This window comes from Tiliqua scincoides, chromosome 13 (genome assembly GCF_035046505.1).
Source record: "Tiliqua scincoides isolate rTilSci1 chromosome 13, rTilSci1.hap2, whole genome shotgun sequence".
Classification (NCBI taxonomy): Eukaryota; Metazoa; Chordata; class Lepidosauria; order Squamata; family Scincidae; genus Tiliqua; species Tiliqua scincoides.
The window spans coordinates 7,313,553-7,330,017 of record NC_089833.1 but is presented as its reverse complement, the minus strand read 5'-3'; the positions used below and the strand labels follow the sequence as shown (position 1 = coordinate 7,330,017).

At 47.8% G+C, this 16,465-nt stretch overlaps 1 protein-coding gene across 2 annotated transcripts in view; it reads right to left on the bottom strand.

The window, feature by feature from the left end:
* The window catches only part of RAB11FIP3 (RAB11 family interacting protein 3), a 95,403-nt gene that overhangs the window by 16,924 nt on the left and 62,014 nt on the right, over positions 1-16,465 (bottom strand). Inside the window, exons 4-6 of one of the 2 annotated variants that reach the window (XM_066640569.1) lie at positions 14,268-14,455; positions 6,755-6,931; positions 1,913-2,047 (exon numbers count right to left, since the gene is read on the bottom strand). In XM_066640569.1, the coding sequence (XP_066496666.1) occupies positions 1,913-2,047; positions 6,755-6,931; positions 14,268-14,455 (500 nt within the window). Of the gene's footprint in view, positions 1-1,912; positions 2,048-6,754; positions 6,932-14,267; positions 14,456-16,465 lie in introns of those variants that run through there. The other variant, XM_066640568.1, reaches the window with a different exon arrangement.

The window sequence follows — 16,465 nt, the reverse complement described above, 5'->3', positions numbered from 1 at the left end:
TGTCTCCTGCAGCACTGGGTGGGCCATTTGATCTCTCCCTCACTTCCAAGTTGGGCTATAGTTTTCTGCACAACTTTCAAAGTCGGCAAAGCCAATCTGCATGTTAAGAATGAACACAGGGCTGTGTCATTTCAGAAAGCTGGTGGGGAGTCACAGGATTCAATGCTCCCACAGGCTGCAAACTCCCACACATGCAGGAAGGGGTTCAGGTTTCATCTTCAATTTGCTCTGTTTGTTCTCTCTATACCTGCCAATTTTATTTTATGTGATGCAGTCCACCATGCTACTCCCATCCACACTTGCCCAGAAGGGCCACATCATGTTCACTGTCAGAAGGTGCAAGCTGGCATTAAGAAAGCTAACCCAGACCTTGATTCTGTGTCTGACAGGCCATCTCCAGACAATGGTTTATGATCTCCCCTCACTGCTGTGGGCCATTTTGTACCTGTTTATCAGGCTTGCGCTCTCCTCAAAAGCTATGCGTAGCACACTAATGAAAGGCTGATTCAATGTCCAGAAAACCACTTCCATTCATTCCCTGCTCCTCCCCATGTTCTTCCTGAACCTTGTGCAAATTCACCTTGTGCAAATTCACCAGACTCTTCACCAGACGTCGCTCTTCTCCACAAGCTGGAAGCCTTTCGAGCAGAAAGCACACAGGATTCTCCAATCACAGCCTACAAGGGACGTGTCATTGCTGTACGATGTTGCCGTCTGCCTTGGCACTCTCAGCGTGCTTCTCTTGCACACCCCTCATACAAAACTCACGTATATCCCCTTCTCCCACATGCCCATCACCAGGGCTTGCAACAAGTCCTCCCTTTTCCATTTGCCAGGCAAGCCTAAAACACTTTTATCAAACCACTTCTTTCTCCTGCTCAACCCCGCCATAGACTCACCTTCACTTCTCCATCTGGTTTATCAATTAGTATGCTTCTCCCCCTGCCTCCCCACCATCTTATCCATCCACTATGGACCATAACTCAAAGAGTGGCAGCCCCCACACATATTGCATGCATATCCTCACAGTGGCACATGCAAAGAGGATTCACAGCAGAGAAGAAAGAGACTCCCACTGGCCAGGCTCATATTTTCATCCTTCATTCTGATCAGGGAGGTTTTCTGGTTTGGAAGGGTCTGAATGTTCCAACCAAGTGAATCTAAAATACTCCCATCTCCAATACTCGTTTTGTTTAAAGACGTTGTCAATCAAGTTAATGATGGCATGAAACAAGGCCATTATTATTATTAATAATATTTCTATTCTTAAATGTCAGTAACAGCAAAAGGTGGCGCTTGCAAACTGAATGGGCTATCCATCTCTAGGGTCTTTGCTCTTTCTTGTTTGGTAGAGACAGTTAATGTTATTATATATGTGCTTTCTCAATAGCTAGCAATTGCATTTGCCATGAACAACCAGCACAACTGTTTCCCCCAGGGGTAGGAATGGACTTTCCAGGCAAGGCAGCCACTTTAGGTGGTTTTATTCTCCTGAGAGTGCGCACATACACAAACAGTGCAGGGTGCAAAGTCACAAGTGGCTGTGGTGAAAATGGCTCAAGGCAAGTGCTGTACTGTAGATCCTAAAGGGCTTTAAGAGCAAGTCTCTGCGTACACCATCTTGCAGTCCTGTGTACAGAACTCTTGCAAGGAAGGCCTGGGTTGCTGGGTGCCCAAGGCTCAGAGAACATGAATGGGGCAGGCCTGAACTGAGAGCACTCCAGGAATCCACTCAGTCTTGCAGCCCACGGACTACGCTACCCCAAGGCCCTTTGTTCACAAAACAAGGTTGGTTTCCTTTGAGGAGAAATTTGGCACACATTTGGCCAGCCAGGGGAGTCCTTCCTTCCCAGTGACACAGCAATCGTGCGCTTCAAAGAGAGGCGGTGCGGCATGCACGACAGCTAGTTACCTATTCATCTCAAGATTGCTTAGGCGAGCAGAGAGATCCTCAAGGCGGTTGATCTGTTTGTGGCACTGACTACAGTAAAACTCAAACGCCTCGTCAGCGATTATGCTGTGCAGTTTCGCGACAAGTGGGTTGGTGCTGGAGAGGCGACAAGTGGCGTTCTTTAAAAAAAAAACAACCAGGACACACAGACCGAGTCTCGATTCCACATGTGGCTTCCAGAAGTTCATGAGAAGATCTGGGCTGTCAAGCAGACAGTTTATAAAAAATACAAATAAGGGCAGCTGTGCTTCAAGCCAGGAAGCCCACCGAGCGTGTACTGAAGAAGAGTTTATTTCCCCACTAAATCACAGAACAGAGTTGGAAAGGATCGACAACTTAATCCAGCACAGGGAAGGAGCAGGCTGGAGGTCTCCTCGAGGTAAGAAGATATTTCTCCCCTTACTGAGTGTAAGGGCACAGCCAGCTCAACAGGACTACTCAGATTTGCACTTGCCAAATGGCTGGCACAAATCCAAAAAGTCCCATGTCAGGTTTTCAAGCCAGGGAGGTGGAATAGGATTTGGTGGGCCCAGGTGATCTGCGGCTGGCATTTTTGGTGCCCTCAAAACAGTGGAAACATCAATTGTCAATTGACAGAGTAGTGAGCATGTCACATCTTCTTCCACCAAAGACAAAGTCCCCCTCCCCACCCCAAACTTCTGGAAGCCACAAAGTTTTAAATCAGGTTAATAGTGAAAAACTGCAACCAAGAAGTTTAATGAACAGAGTTGTGAGTCAACAGGAAAAAGGTTAAACTTCCCCAGACACCCGGAAATGCAGTCGAGAGTCCATCACATGATCTTTATTCACACTGTTTGCTGAGCAGTTAGAAGGGAGACACCAAGAGCACCAAATGAAACAAGCAAAGGGAATAGAAAGTTTATTCAAGCCACAGGAGCTCGATCTGGCCCAAAAGTTCGACATTTCCTTTATCACAAATTCTTTTTTTTTTTCCTTTGCTAACCACCAATTTCAAAATGAAGGCTACATAGCGCCAGTCTGTGAGCCGACTAAGGTAGCCACTTTAGGTGGTAAACAAAAAGTTTGTCCTGACTCTGCCCCTCTTTTTTGAAAAGAGGAGAACAGGAAGCATGGAGCAATTCTGACACTCTAGGCCACCACTCTCCTCTCCTCCTCCACACTCTCTTCCACTCCATTCACTTTTTCAAATCCAGGGAACTGGGGGAAGAAGAGCAGAGGCTGGTGCGTTGCTGGGTAAGGGGAGATAGTGTTTGAATGCAGGGAGGTCTTGGGCCTGCCCCAAACACCGCAAGCTCTCTCAAAAGTGAAAGAAAAGAACGCTCCAGAGGAAAAGGGAAACTTAACATTAAGCAACACTGTGGGGTTTGGTAGAAACTAACACAGTTGCCGGTGCTCTAGACATGCAAGAAGTGTGGCAGAAGTGAAGAAGAAAAAAAATCTAGACACAAACAACAGGGAGGACTTTTTGAAAAACTCAAATTGCACATGCAAGAGAACAGCGATACCAAGAGAGAGTTTTAAATACACAAGATCACCATCACAGCTGTGGGTCTTCCTCCCTGCCCCCCAGCAAGTTTGCTTCCACAGTGCATCAGCCCAGGGAGCATCAAAGGTAGGCAACAACAAGGCCACTGTTGACTAAAGAAGGCCAGGATCACGCAGAAGGATCGAGACCAACTCTCAGGTCAGGATGCAGCAGCCTTTACACTAGGACACAGGTCTCTTGCCGTCTTGTGTGCTCCCTGGGGCATTCGGTAGGCCAGTGAGATACAGGAAGCTGGACTAGACGGGCCTATGGCCTGATCCAGTGGGGCTCTTCTTATGTTCTCATACCACCTTCTCAACAATGAAGTTCTAGGAATGGAGCCCATGAACATTTGCTCCCAAGCGACAGTTTGAGCTCCTAGTCAGACTTACAAGAAGAGTTTTCCCCACTTGTGGAGCCCCAGGCAACACTCCTTGGGGGCTACTAAACGAGGATGTCACTACTGACTTGATGTCACTATCCTCGTCAAAGCGTCAGTGGCCACGACTCCCAGGAACTCTGGCCAACGCAGAAAGAACATCCTAGCACCCCATCAAACATCCACTTCAGGTTTACCAGCACTCACTCACCCATTGCCAGCTCTGAACCACAAAGGTATTAAAATTTGAAGCCTCAGAATGAGTTTCTACCAGCTTCCAATATCTGATCACTGTTGTTTTTTTTACAAAAATCACATGCTTTGCGAGTTTGCAGAGGGCTAAGGAAGATCTCGCCCTGCCTTGGGAAGGTTTGGCTTTCCAGCAGTTCCCCTGTTGTGTCCTTTTCTCAATGAAAACCACATTAGCTGCCAGGCTCTGCAGCTGAACCCACAGCATGACTTCTGGAGCACAGTACATTTATTGGCACCCCTCTAAAAGATGCTTTGAAACTTTTAAAAGAGCCCACCGAGCAAGAATAGAGCATCTTGGGCCCTCAGTTCTGCCAATTACAGACACAGGTCTCTCCCAACTCTTAGGGATGTTCATAGAGAATCTCTTAACACAAGTGTGTGAAAATGGTCTGAAAATCACCCATGCAACCATTTTAATGTGCCTGTATCTGGGCATCTGGTGTCTTGGTGCAAGCACAGACAGCTAGACACATGTGCCACGTTGACAAGAGTACACACTAGTTTTTCCCCTCTGATCTCCCTGTAAACGAAGCACCACATGTCTACAGCCATTACAGGGCGATGCCACAAGAGAGGGGTTGCCAACCCAAGACGAGAAATTCCATTCTCTGCCAAGCAGCAGAATGTCTGAAGACAACCAAAGTGACCCTAAAAAGCCTGTTCCAAACCAAACACATCTGCCTTAAGGCTGGCTAGACTCTCCCTAAAGAAGGAGCAAGTCCCACAGGGCCAAACATCTGGGTGCTTTACTAAAACACCCGACCCAAATCTTTTCCAACCTACTGACAAGGCAAAAATAAGCCGCTCCCCAAGGAGAGCGGATTGTCAGATTTCATTCAGTTACAGCCTAATTGGCCTTCGTGCCCCCTCTTTATTGGGAAAGGGGAACTGCTTTTGCTCAGGGGGCAAACCGCAAGTCGTATCATCCATACGCAGGCTAGATCAGTGTACTTCAGCCTTGGGGTCAAGACCCCAATGGGGTCGCAAAGCCTCAGTTGTGGAGTCACGGAAACTTACAGGAATGAAAAAGGTTTAAGACTACTGGACTTGAGCACCACCAGGTAAAGGGGGATGAATTAGGTGCTTAGCAATTGTACTAAAATAGCTTTCACTAGCGCCAGACTTCATACTAACTTTTTCTGTTCTCTCTAATAAAATTATTTGTTTACATTGAACAGTGTTGGGAGGACATTACGGGGGCAGCGGATAGGGGTGGGCAGATAGGGTCCTGAGAGCAAGAAGGAATCAACAGTGGGGTCCCTAGTCTCATACCTTAGTTATATGTTGGGGTCGTGGCACCAAAAAGGTTGAAGACCACTGGACTAGTTTCTAAGGTGGGAACTTCTAAACCACTCTTGGAAAGCATTCATCTGAGTATGCAGGAAATGCCTAACTTGGTGGGGGAGGGGGAGGCACAGTTCAGCAACAGAGCCCCAGTCCCTAACACAGAAGGTCCAAGCAAGGTTCAACCCCTGGCAGCATCTCCAGGGGAGGCTGGGAAAGACCAACCACATCTGAAACCTGTAGAGTTGCTACCAGACAGCATAGGCCAGTGGTTTCCAAACTGCATTGCAACAAATTCACAAGGTGCCACAGATGTCCCTAATGGCCTTTCTTCAGGTCCTTCTGGGCACCACCATCTTGGAGCAATCCAAGATGGTGGTGCCCTGGAGAGCCAGGAAGAAGAGGCCACTGAAAAAGAAGGGAGCCATGACTACAGTATGTTTGGGAACCACTAACGCATGCCAAGGAGTGGACCAATGGTTTGACAGAACCCAAGCACAACCACAGCCATGCCCACCTATGGATTGCATGCCCAATGGAAGAAGAAGAAGGTTTGTTCTCATTAGGAAGCATCAGGGCACGATGCCCTCTGCACCTGGTGGCCACCAACATTTCCAACAGCCAAAAGAAAACCCGTCATCATCTCTGGTCACATGAACTGTGCAAACACCTAGATTCTTTCCAGCTAATATGACCCATCTACCGTACATGTGTTTTCTTGCCCTTTCAAAAAACCCAGGAAGCAGATCTCCAGAGGAAGAGAACAGGAGTCTTGTTCCCATATTGCTCATCCCTCCCACACTACCGGCGCACGGCTCACTGGAATTCCCCTGCATGCACTGCCAGAACAGGAGGAGACTGAATTTGGAAGCACCCCAATGACTTCTGAGCAATGACACGCCGACCAAATTGACTAGACCACTTCACAAGGACCTACGCAGTGGGACAGAAGCAACATTCATGACCAAAGAAAGAGGGGTGTCTGCTGAAGAAATCAGCTATCCAGTTTGCAAGTTAGTGCAAAGCCGCTGGAAGTGTGTTATGCTGCAATCAGGAAGGGGGGCCAGAGCTTCTCTTACGACCGCTTACCATGAGATGGATTCTGGACAGATTTGGTCAAATGTTCACTCAAGGTCCAAGTGGTGCTTACACACTTGGGAGCAACTCTTCGGCTGCATCCATTCTCCTCAGGCAAAAGCCAGCTAGGGTAAACCGAGAAGTCTTGTCCTTGCAGGATTTGGGGGTGCGGATTTTTTGCAGTTACTCTCCGACCCAGCGGCCAAGGGGACAACGCGGCACACGCAACAGGCCTACGTAAGAGGCAAACCAACCGAGAAAGGGTCCAAGGTCAACTGAGACACCGCCCTGGACCTGCCATTACCTGGGGGAGAGGAAAGACGAGCTGCTGAAGCCGCTTTCTCCGTTGCACAAGCTGTCCGAGAAGAGGTCCGCCTCGCTCCCTTCGCCGTAATCCTCGAAATGCTCTTCTCCGCTAATTACGGTCACGATGGAATGGTTGTTTATATCGGAGGTCAAGGACAGGTCGTGCGGGTGCGATCTGCGAACGGAAATGGAGAGCCAAAGAAAGGGTCATGGGCAAGGCACAGCGAGAGCAGGCAGGGGTAGTCACCACACACTTATGGAAAGCCAAGGGACAGAACCACACACCGGTCACACCTCCCACATCGTTCCCCTGCAGCGCAATGCAGAGAGGACCACCCAGAGCTGCGTAGGACCCCACGTACAGGAACTAGAGCTAGGTAGGAAAGCCTGGGAGAAGGTAGCTCCGTCATGCCCAGAGATGAGCCCCCAAAACCCCTACATTTATTCTCTTGGTGTCCTCCTTACAATAAACAAACATGATCCCCACACTGGCTCAGAGGGAACGACTTGCCCAAGGCCACCAAGGTTCACAGCAGACGAGTCGACACTGGAAAGTCTTGACTACATCTCACTACTTTGGTTCACTGCCTGGAAAAGGAGGGTGGCGGCCCACCTCCCAGGACCACTACAAGGATAAACCAGGACACAGGAAGTTTGGGTGGACCACCAATTTTGAGTGGTCAACTAGACTGGGAGAGTCATTGTCTCTTCAAAAGGGTCGGATTTGTAAAGAAAAATCCGCCCCTCAAACTAGACAGGAGACTGTGGCACCGAGAGCTGTCCTGGCTTGAAAAAACAGGAAACCTGCAGTTATCAGCAATTCTACGGCTACGTATGAGATATACGGCGAGTTGACAGAAAGAATGGCCTCGCTATCCTCCCGGAAACAGGAGGAAGGAGGCCCCATTACCAACATCTCTCAGCTTTCCAAGAAGAGATGTTGAAAAGCGCCCCCATGACCAGGACAGCAAGCTCATCAAGGCCGTACCAGTCCAAAAACCAACATGTGTTACTGGGAAGCGCAATTTGCAAGTTTCATAATTTATTGCGCAAACCTAATGTGTTATTTTACTTGGTTTCTTGTACGCATTCTCTCCATCACCGACTGAATTTGCAACCTACAAGGTCTGCCATTCCAAGTACTAACAAGCAACACGTCGGATCAGTGGCAGCTTTAGAGGCCATGAATGCTGGGTTAAATCAGTGGTGAACCTTCCACATCACCTGAACGGTGTTTGCACTCTATTTTAATTTATAAAGGTTCCCATTGCTTTGATGACTTTTTTTTTTTTTTTTTTTTTTTTGCAGAAAAACATTGGATGTAAATACTAGACTAAGCTGGACTAACCAGACAGGTGAATGGAACACACATAAGAGCACTGCTGGATCAGGTCAAAGGCCCATCTAGTCCAGCTTCCTGTATCTCACAGTGGCCCACCAAATGCTTCAGGGATCACACTAGACAACAGACACAACCTGCGTCCTGGTGCCCTCCCCTGCATCTGGCAATCAGAGGCAGCTTACCTATCTACCTTGCACATACCTACCATGACTTGTAATCCGTAATGAACTTCTCCTCCAGAAATTTGCCCAATCCCCTCTTAAAGGCATCCAGGCAAGATGCCATCACTACCAACCAGTTCAGCAAAGATTCCTCCTTTGTAAAAAAAAAAAAAATTATATATATATATATATATATATATATATATATATATATATATATATATATATATATATATATATATATATATATATATATTCCCCCCCCCCAGGGGGCTACAAGTAGACAATTCTCCAGCCATCAGCAAAAGCGACCGGAGCAGATCAGAGGAAGAGCAAGGCCACCAGGGGAAGGAAACGTTGCAGGAAAAGTACACAGATATTATAAACTGGCAAGTCCTGGAGAGAGGCGTCCGTCTCAAGGCGGCAAATCCCCAACAAGGTCAGAGCAAGGCCAGTTATGAAAGAGGCCCCATTTCACTGCTTCCGAGAATGACCCACCTCCTAGGAAGGAAGGAACCCTCAGAACAGAGTTACACCAATAAACACAGCATACCTAACCGATGCCTGGTGGTTAAAGGGGGTATTTGCAGGGGAGGCTCTGGTCACAAGCAGGAGGGCAGGTGCCAATTCTTCCTTGTGAAAGGCACTGCACCGCCCCCAACACATAAGTTTTCCCCTGCAGATGTGCTTTTCTAGCCTCTGAGTTTAGCCAAGGGGAAAAACTCTTGGGTGGGGGGAGGTAATCTGAAGCAGAAGGGTTCTGATGCCCATATTTCCCTGTAAATGTGGACTCAGTATTGTCCCTGCTGTACCCCAATTACTAGGCTTTTTAATTAAATGGGGACTTCAAAGGGGTTTGTCCGGCTCCAGGCACCCGTCCACCAGGGAATGTCCATCCATGCAGTCCAAGCCAGTGTGCTGGACTCCACCTCTCCCAAGATCCACGCAGGAACCATAGTTGCCAGTTCAATAGCCAAGTCTTCCTCTTTGGGTTTTGACTGTTTTTAATTACATAGTTGAGCTCTGCTTTTCCTAGCAATGGCAGAAAAAGGAAGGCATGATGGTTGTAAAGAAGGCAGAAAGGGGACATCCCGTCCAGGACTAACCATCTTCATGCAAGAAGCTTAACCTTCAACTTTTTGCTGTTGGTCAGCTTCGTCACCCGTCCTTCCTGCAGCAAGCACAGGGTCGCACGTTCAGGACCACACCAAATTGTTGTCACAACACACACTCATCTGGAATATGGCAACTTTCCCAAGGCAACTAAGCAAGCTTCCTGGCAGAGGGGGAAAACTAAACTTGGATTGTGCAGCTCCAAACAGCAGGTGGCTCCAATCCCTGAACAAACACCCCCCTGGCCGAAGATCTCCAAAACAGGCAGGATCAACAGGCAAAATTTCACCCATCGGAACATCTGGGGAAAGGTTCTCTTGCTCTTTTCTGCCAGCTAGGCATTAGCGGCACAGATCATCCATCCAATTTGAGAAGTGGTAACCTGTATTAACTTTACAAATAAGAGCCATTTAGGCCTTTCTTCCTATACCAAGATACAGTGATGCCTCGCAAGACGAATGCCTCGCGCAACGAAAAACCCGCAAGACGAAAGCGTTTTGCGATTTTTTTGGTGACTCGCAAGACGAATTTTTCTATGCCGTGCTTCGCAAGATGAATTTTTTTGCATTTTTTTTTTGTTTTGGTTTGTTTTAAATCGCACAACCGTTAATACCCAGGATGCATTGAAGTTTTGTGCTTGAAATTTTTGAAATCCTCTGTACAGTATGTATGCCTTTAAAGAACACTTAATAAACACTTTGTAAACCAAATTTGACTTTGTTCTGACTTTTTTTGCCCATAGGAACGCATTAATTAAATTTCAGTGCATTCCTATGGGAAACCGCGCTTCGCAAGACGAAATTTTCGCAATACGAAACGACTCGCGGAACAAATTAATTTCGTCTTGCGAGGCATCACTGTACTCCAACCAGGAAGCATCACTGGGTGCTTTCCAATGCTTACAGACCAGATCTGTACTGAGCCCAGACCTGCTTTCTGCATAGTGTCGGGGGGGGGGGAGAGAGAGAGGACCCAACCTCTTTTTTTCTCCCACACTTCAAATAATTTTGGTCAGCCATTACCTACACAGAAATACAGGCAGCTGTCATTAGATGCTCTTGTTTCCCATCCTAGTCCATGTCTGCTGAAGCTATCCACGAACATTATCAACAAGGCTTCCTAACTCAATGCTCACCTGACCTTTCCTCACCCCCACAGCCCTTGCATAAAGCCATTTTTTTCTCTGCTCCCTTCGAAAGGAAGCCCACAGACAGCAGTGGCCCTCACTCCACAGGCACCCCCCCCCCAGGAAAGACATTTGTACCTACAGGCAATCACGTCCAAGACACTGAGCCATATTCCCAGGCGGCTGGGTAGGACGGACACAGGCCGGCATGCTGACCAGCTCTCTCCTCGGATGCAAGGACTGCAACAGCCTTGTAGCTCAGAAGCCGATTACAGACTGAGGGTTAGCAACCGACAAGCAAAGAAAAACCAGCTAATTGCAGCCGCCTCTTAATCCTCAGCAAGGCACTCTTTCAGCCCCAGAGTGCAAACCGAGCCTTCCAAGCGCCAACCTGGGTTAGCTCATTCCCAGCTCCTCTCCCTTCCAGTACAACCAAGAGAGCTCATGATAACCTGGATGTCTTGGATTTTCCACCTCAGTGGCACCCTCATCCCCTCATGTAAAAGCACAAGCCTCTAACTTGTGAAAAACTTTTTGTTGAAAAGCGGTATATAAATACTGTTGTTAACAACAACAACAACAACAACTCAGGGGTGTCCAAAGTTTTTGGCAGGAGGGCTGCATCATCTCTCTGACACTGTGTCGAGGGCCGGGGGAAAAAAGAATTTACATTTAAAATTTGAATAAATTTACATAAGTTTACATAAATTAATATACTAGAGTATTGGCAACCTTCAGTCTCGAAAGACTATGGTATCGCGCTCTGAAAGGTGGTTCTGGCACAGCGTCTAGTGTGGCTGAAAAGGCCAATCCGGGAGTGACAATCCCTTCCACACCGGGAGCAAGTGCAGTCTGTCCCTGGTCTGTCTCCCTGGCTATGGGCCTTCCTTCTTTGCCTCTTAGCCTCAGACTGTTGGCAAAGTGTCTCTTCAAACTGGGAAAGGCCATGCTGCACAACCTGCCTCCAAGCGGGCCGCTCAGAGGCCAGGGTTTCCCACTTGTTGAGGTCCATCCCTAAGGCCTTCAGATCCCTCTTGCAGATGTCCTTGTATCGCAGCTGTGGTCTACCTGTAGGGCGCTTTCCTTGCACGAGTTCTCCATAGAGGAGATCCTTTGGGATCCGGCCATCATCCATTCTCACAACATGACCAAGCCAACGCAGGCGTCTCTGTTTCAGCAGTGAATACATGCTAGGGATTCCAGCACGTTCCAGGACTGTGTTGTTTGGAACTTTGTCCTGCCAGGTGATGCCGAGGATGCGTCGGAGGCAGTGCATGTGGAAAGCGCTCAGTTTCCTCTCCTGTTGTGAGCGAAGAGTCCATGACTCGCTGCAGTACAGAAGTGTACTCAGGACGCAAGCTCTGTAGACCTGGATCTTGGTATGTTCCGTCAGCTTCTTGTTGGACCAGACTCTCTTTGTGAGTCTGGAAAACGTGGTAGCTGCTTTACCAATGCGCTTGTTTAGCTCGGTATCGAGAGAATGAGTGTCGGAGATCGTTGAGCCAAGGTACACAAAGTCATGGACAACCTCCAGTTCATGCTCAGAGATTGTAATGCAGGGAGGTGAGTCCACATCCTGAACCATGCATCTATCTCCGGACCAGATCAGACGGAAAGCTCTTCAACCTCTCCAGACTGAGAGCAAAATCCAAAGTCCAGCTGAAATGTGTGCGTGACTTCCTCTTTGCCGACGATGCAGCTGTCACTACCCACTCTGCCAAAGATCTCCAGAAGCTCATGGATCGTTTTAGCAAGGCCTGCCAAGATTTTGGACTGACAATCAGCCTGAATATACTAGAGGTGGAACTTATATGAATGAATGAAGGTCTTGCAATAGCTCAAGGCCTATAAAAGGCCTTGCACAAAGCAAGGCTGGCCTTTCCTTTGCTGCCGCTGCTGCATCACAGACGTGAAAGAGCAAGCAGTGGAGGGAGCCCTCATCCCACATCTCACGTGAAGGTCAAACAGTCGCCCTCACGCTGAGAGCAGTTGCGCTGGGCCAGTGTGGCCTCCAACAAATCTCCAGAGGGCCAGAGGCTCATTGGAGACTGGGGGCTCCCTGAGGGCCACTTTGAGAGGCCTCGAGGGCCGCATGTGGCCTCAGGGCCGGGGTTTCGGCACCCCTACTCTAACCAGTAGTTCCCAAACTGTGCGTTGGGATCCACTGGTGGGTCATGACTTGATTTTTGGTGGGTCGCAAATCCCCAAGTAGAGTCTTCAATGATAACACTGGTGAGGGAAAGATCAGATAATTAAGAGCCCAATCCTATGCATGTCTACTCAGAAGTAAGTTCCATTGCAATCAATGGGGCTTACTGCCTATGGGTAATCCCTGGGGGCTGGGGATAAGAATAGGCCCTCAGTTTGGCTGTACTTGTCGTAAAAGGCGACTAAACAGCCACCTGGTAGATGGGACTCTTTAGCCTGGGAAGGCAGCTCTTCTGAGAGAAGGAAAACTCTGATCCCAAACCTCCACTGCCTTGTGGTTACATCCAGTTATGGAAAAGGCTTCAAGAGCCAACCATGAGGCAAAATCCGGAGCCGGAGTCCCTGAGGCAGTTCGCAGCTGTATACAGTCACGCTCTGGCAACTCCTGCGACGCCGCTGGAACCAATTCTACTGGCTTCTGCCTTTCCATTGGACAATTTCAGCGACGTGGAGAGAGGGGATTTGCTGCATGGGTAACAGTCTATCCTCCATATCTACTTTACCCAGGCTCCACACACTGGAGAGGACACTCTGTTCCAGAACCACCATTCAGAGCACGATACCATAGTCTTCCGAGACTGAAGGATGCCAACTCCCAGAAAACTGTGGACAGGATTGGTCTGTAAGTGCCTCAAGCCCTGAAGCTATTCAAAAATCAGAAAGCTGCTAATTGCCTTGCAAAGATCTCAGCTTCTGCAATTTGCAAGCTTTTGAAAACAAAGGGAGATAAAATGTTTGAGCATTTTTTCTGGTTATTAGTACTTTTAAATAAAAACATTATTTCTTTCTAGATCTCTTTTTTAAAGTCTCGTAAAGGTAGGTGGGTCCTGACAGAGTGTCATTGTAAAAAGTGGGTCCCGGTGCTAAAAGGTTTGGGAACCACTGCTCTAACCCAATACAGCCTACTGACCACATTTGGCTCCAGAAAAGAAGGGCATTGGCCAGGAACATTTGGGCTATGCAGACAACATCTCTCTAAACTGAGATGGGCAGCTTAATTGCCCTCAGTTTAAGGCTCATACAAAGCCCCTTGTTACTAAGGGAGACCATAGGAGACTCTGTTGGAGATGCAGGGATTGAACCTGGGACGTTCTGCCTGCAAAGCAGACACCCCACCATAGAGATATAGATAAATATAAGGCACTGCGTCCTACTGAGTCAGACCATTAAGTCCAGCTTATCCTAGACATTGACTGGCAGCAGTTCTTCAGGATTTCAGAAAGAGCCCCCCCCCCCCTTCTCAATAGCCCTACCTAGAGATGCTAGTTTTAATCTCTTGATTGCACAGTACACTGAATCAGCTTCAGAAAGGCAATATGCAAATCTTTCAAATAAAAAACATTCAACCTGGGACTTCCTGCATGCAAATTATGAGCTCTGAAACTGAAATACACACCCATTCCCAAGCTAGCTACAGCTGGAACAGCAGCAGCCAGGAGAAGTGGTGGTGGTGTAACTTAGTCCTTCTCTGTGTTTTGCCAAGGAAGCCAGTTGCCCCAGTCATGACTGAAGTCCAAGTCCTTCCCCCGTACTTAAGCCACCGATTGCAACAAACACCTACCCACTCTCCGGCTCCTCGATGGGGTCTGTGAACTCCGAGTGCACAGCAGAATCAATAGCGCTGTCCGTTTCGACTTCGTCGTGCATCTCGTGATGGACCAGCGTGCTGGTGTCCTCATCCGTGAATGTCTCACACTCACTGTACGTGCTCTCTGAGCCCATGTATGCGCTGTCGGTCACCTCATTTGCCTGTCAAAGACAAGAGGACGAGAAGTTAAGGGACGCCACCACGTCCACAACCGCCGTTCTCCGAATGCCTGGTTTCTTTTTGGTGAGTGGATTTGGGTCTACGCTATGGGGTAGAAAGGAAACTCTAAAAGGATAAGCAAGAAGGGTGCTGTCACTGCCCTGCGGGCAAAAAGCAAATGTGCCTTTCAGAGAGAAGCCTTTGTAAGTGTGACAACTTTGGGCACAGGCCATCAAGTAATGTGTGTTGCTGCCTTGTTAGAATCCAAGACAACACTTAAGAACACTGTTTATTATTATGTTTTATCTTGTTTTTTTTAAATTATGTTTTTAATCATTGTTGTAAGCCACTTTGGGTCCCTTTGGGGAGAAAGGCAGGGTATAAATAAAGTAAATAAAAGAATTAATTTGTGTGTTGGTCAATTCCAAGCTCCATTAAAGTGATAAAAATTTCTTCAAGGCAAAACCAGTATGGCACATAAGAACATAAGAACGGCCCCACTGGATCAGGCCATAGGCCCATCTAGTTCAGCTTCTTGTATCTCACAGCGGCCCACCAAATGCCCCAGGGAGCACACCAGATAACGAGAGACCTGCAAGGCCTCCTGGGAATTGTAGTTAAGAACACAAGAACAGCCCCGCTGGATCAGGCCATAGGCCCATCTAGTCCAGCTTCCTGTGTCTCACAGCAGCCCACCAAATGCCCCAGGGCGCACACCAGATAACAAGAGACCTCATCCTGGTGCCCTCCCTTGCATCTGACATAGCCCATTTCTAAAATCAGGAGATTGCGCATACACATCATGGCTTGTACCCCGTAATGGATTTTTCCTCCAGAAACTTGTCCAATCCCCTTTTAAAGGCGTCCCGGCTAGACGCCAGCACCACATCCTGTGGCAAGGAGTTCCACAGACCGGCCACACGCTGAGTAAAGAAATATTTTCTTTAAGCCAAAGTGCTTCCTAAAACAACTTTAAACTTGACTGACATATATATATATACACACACACACACACACACACACACACACACACACACACACCCTGCTAGAGGAGACCATTCACACAACCGTTCTGTCAGCAATCATGCCTGACCTGCACCAAACAGACCCTCTTTTGTCATGAGCAGGTCAACACTTTCGCCTGATCATTCAACCTCCATTCCAAGAGCTGGAGTTCAGTTAATACCCAAAGCAAAATCTAGCAATGCAGTGACTGAGCTTGTGGACAGTCGGCACTCCTGCCTGTCTCCCCAGTGGGAGAGTAAAAGTCAGCGGTGCTCCAGCCATGCGCCACTATGACCACCCAAATGAATGGACAGGACATTGTGTGGGCAGGTGCACTCCACTAACATGGCAGTACTACAGTAGGGAACGAACATGGCAATTCTACACGGAAAAAGCAATGACTGTCTGCCACCACAAGGGGCACACTTGGAAGCACCCTTGGTTAAGATGTAGAGCAAAAGTGGTTGTTGAAACACTCGTCACTTAAAGGGCTTTTTCTAGGGAAGATCTTTGATCTGGGTCCCTCTGTTTGGATTAAGAAAAACCTCGGTGCTTGATCATTTCCAGAACTGTCGTCATCAAACTGCTTCATGAGATTCCGAGTCTCAGCATTTTAAAAAACTGAATTTTGAGGTTTTGCACACATTTCTTTCCTAAAAAGACAGGAAGTTGGTGATTGGGAGACAGCGACTTGTTCTATTCAAAGAGTCTCAAGGGGACTACAATAGCAGGTGAACGAATCCTGAAGGGCATTGGGTGTACAAGCTGGTGTTCACAAGGACAAACACACTCTTATCACTTTCCAAAAGGTACGTTTCAGAACACTACTTCTGCATTTGTAAACATGTGAACCAGGAGATTCATTACTCCAGAAACAGAGTTTGGCAAATACCACGCCACTTGTTTAAAAACAGCAAACCAGGTGACCGATAACAGAGGATCACTCCAGATTTCTGAGATGTTGGGGGGAAGGAGTGTTTTGAAAGAAGCAAAAAAAGATAGAATTC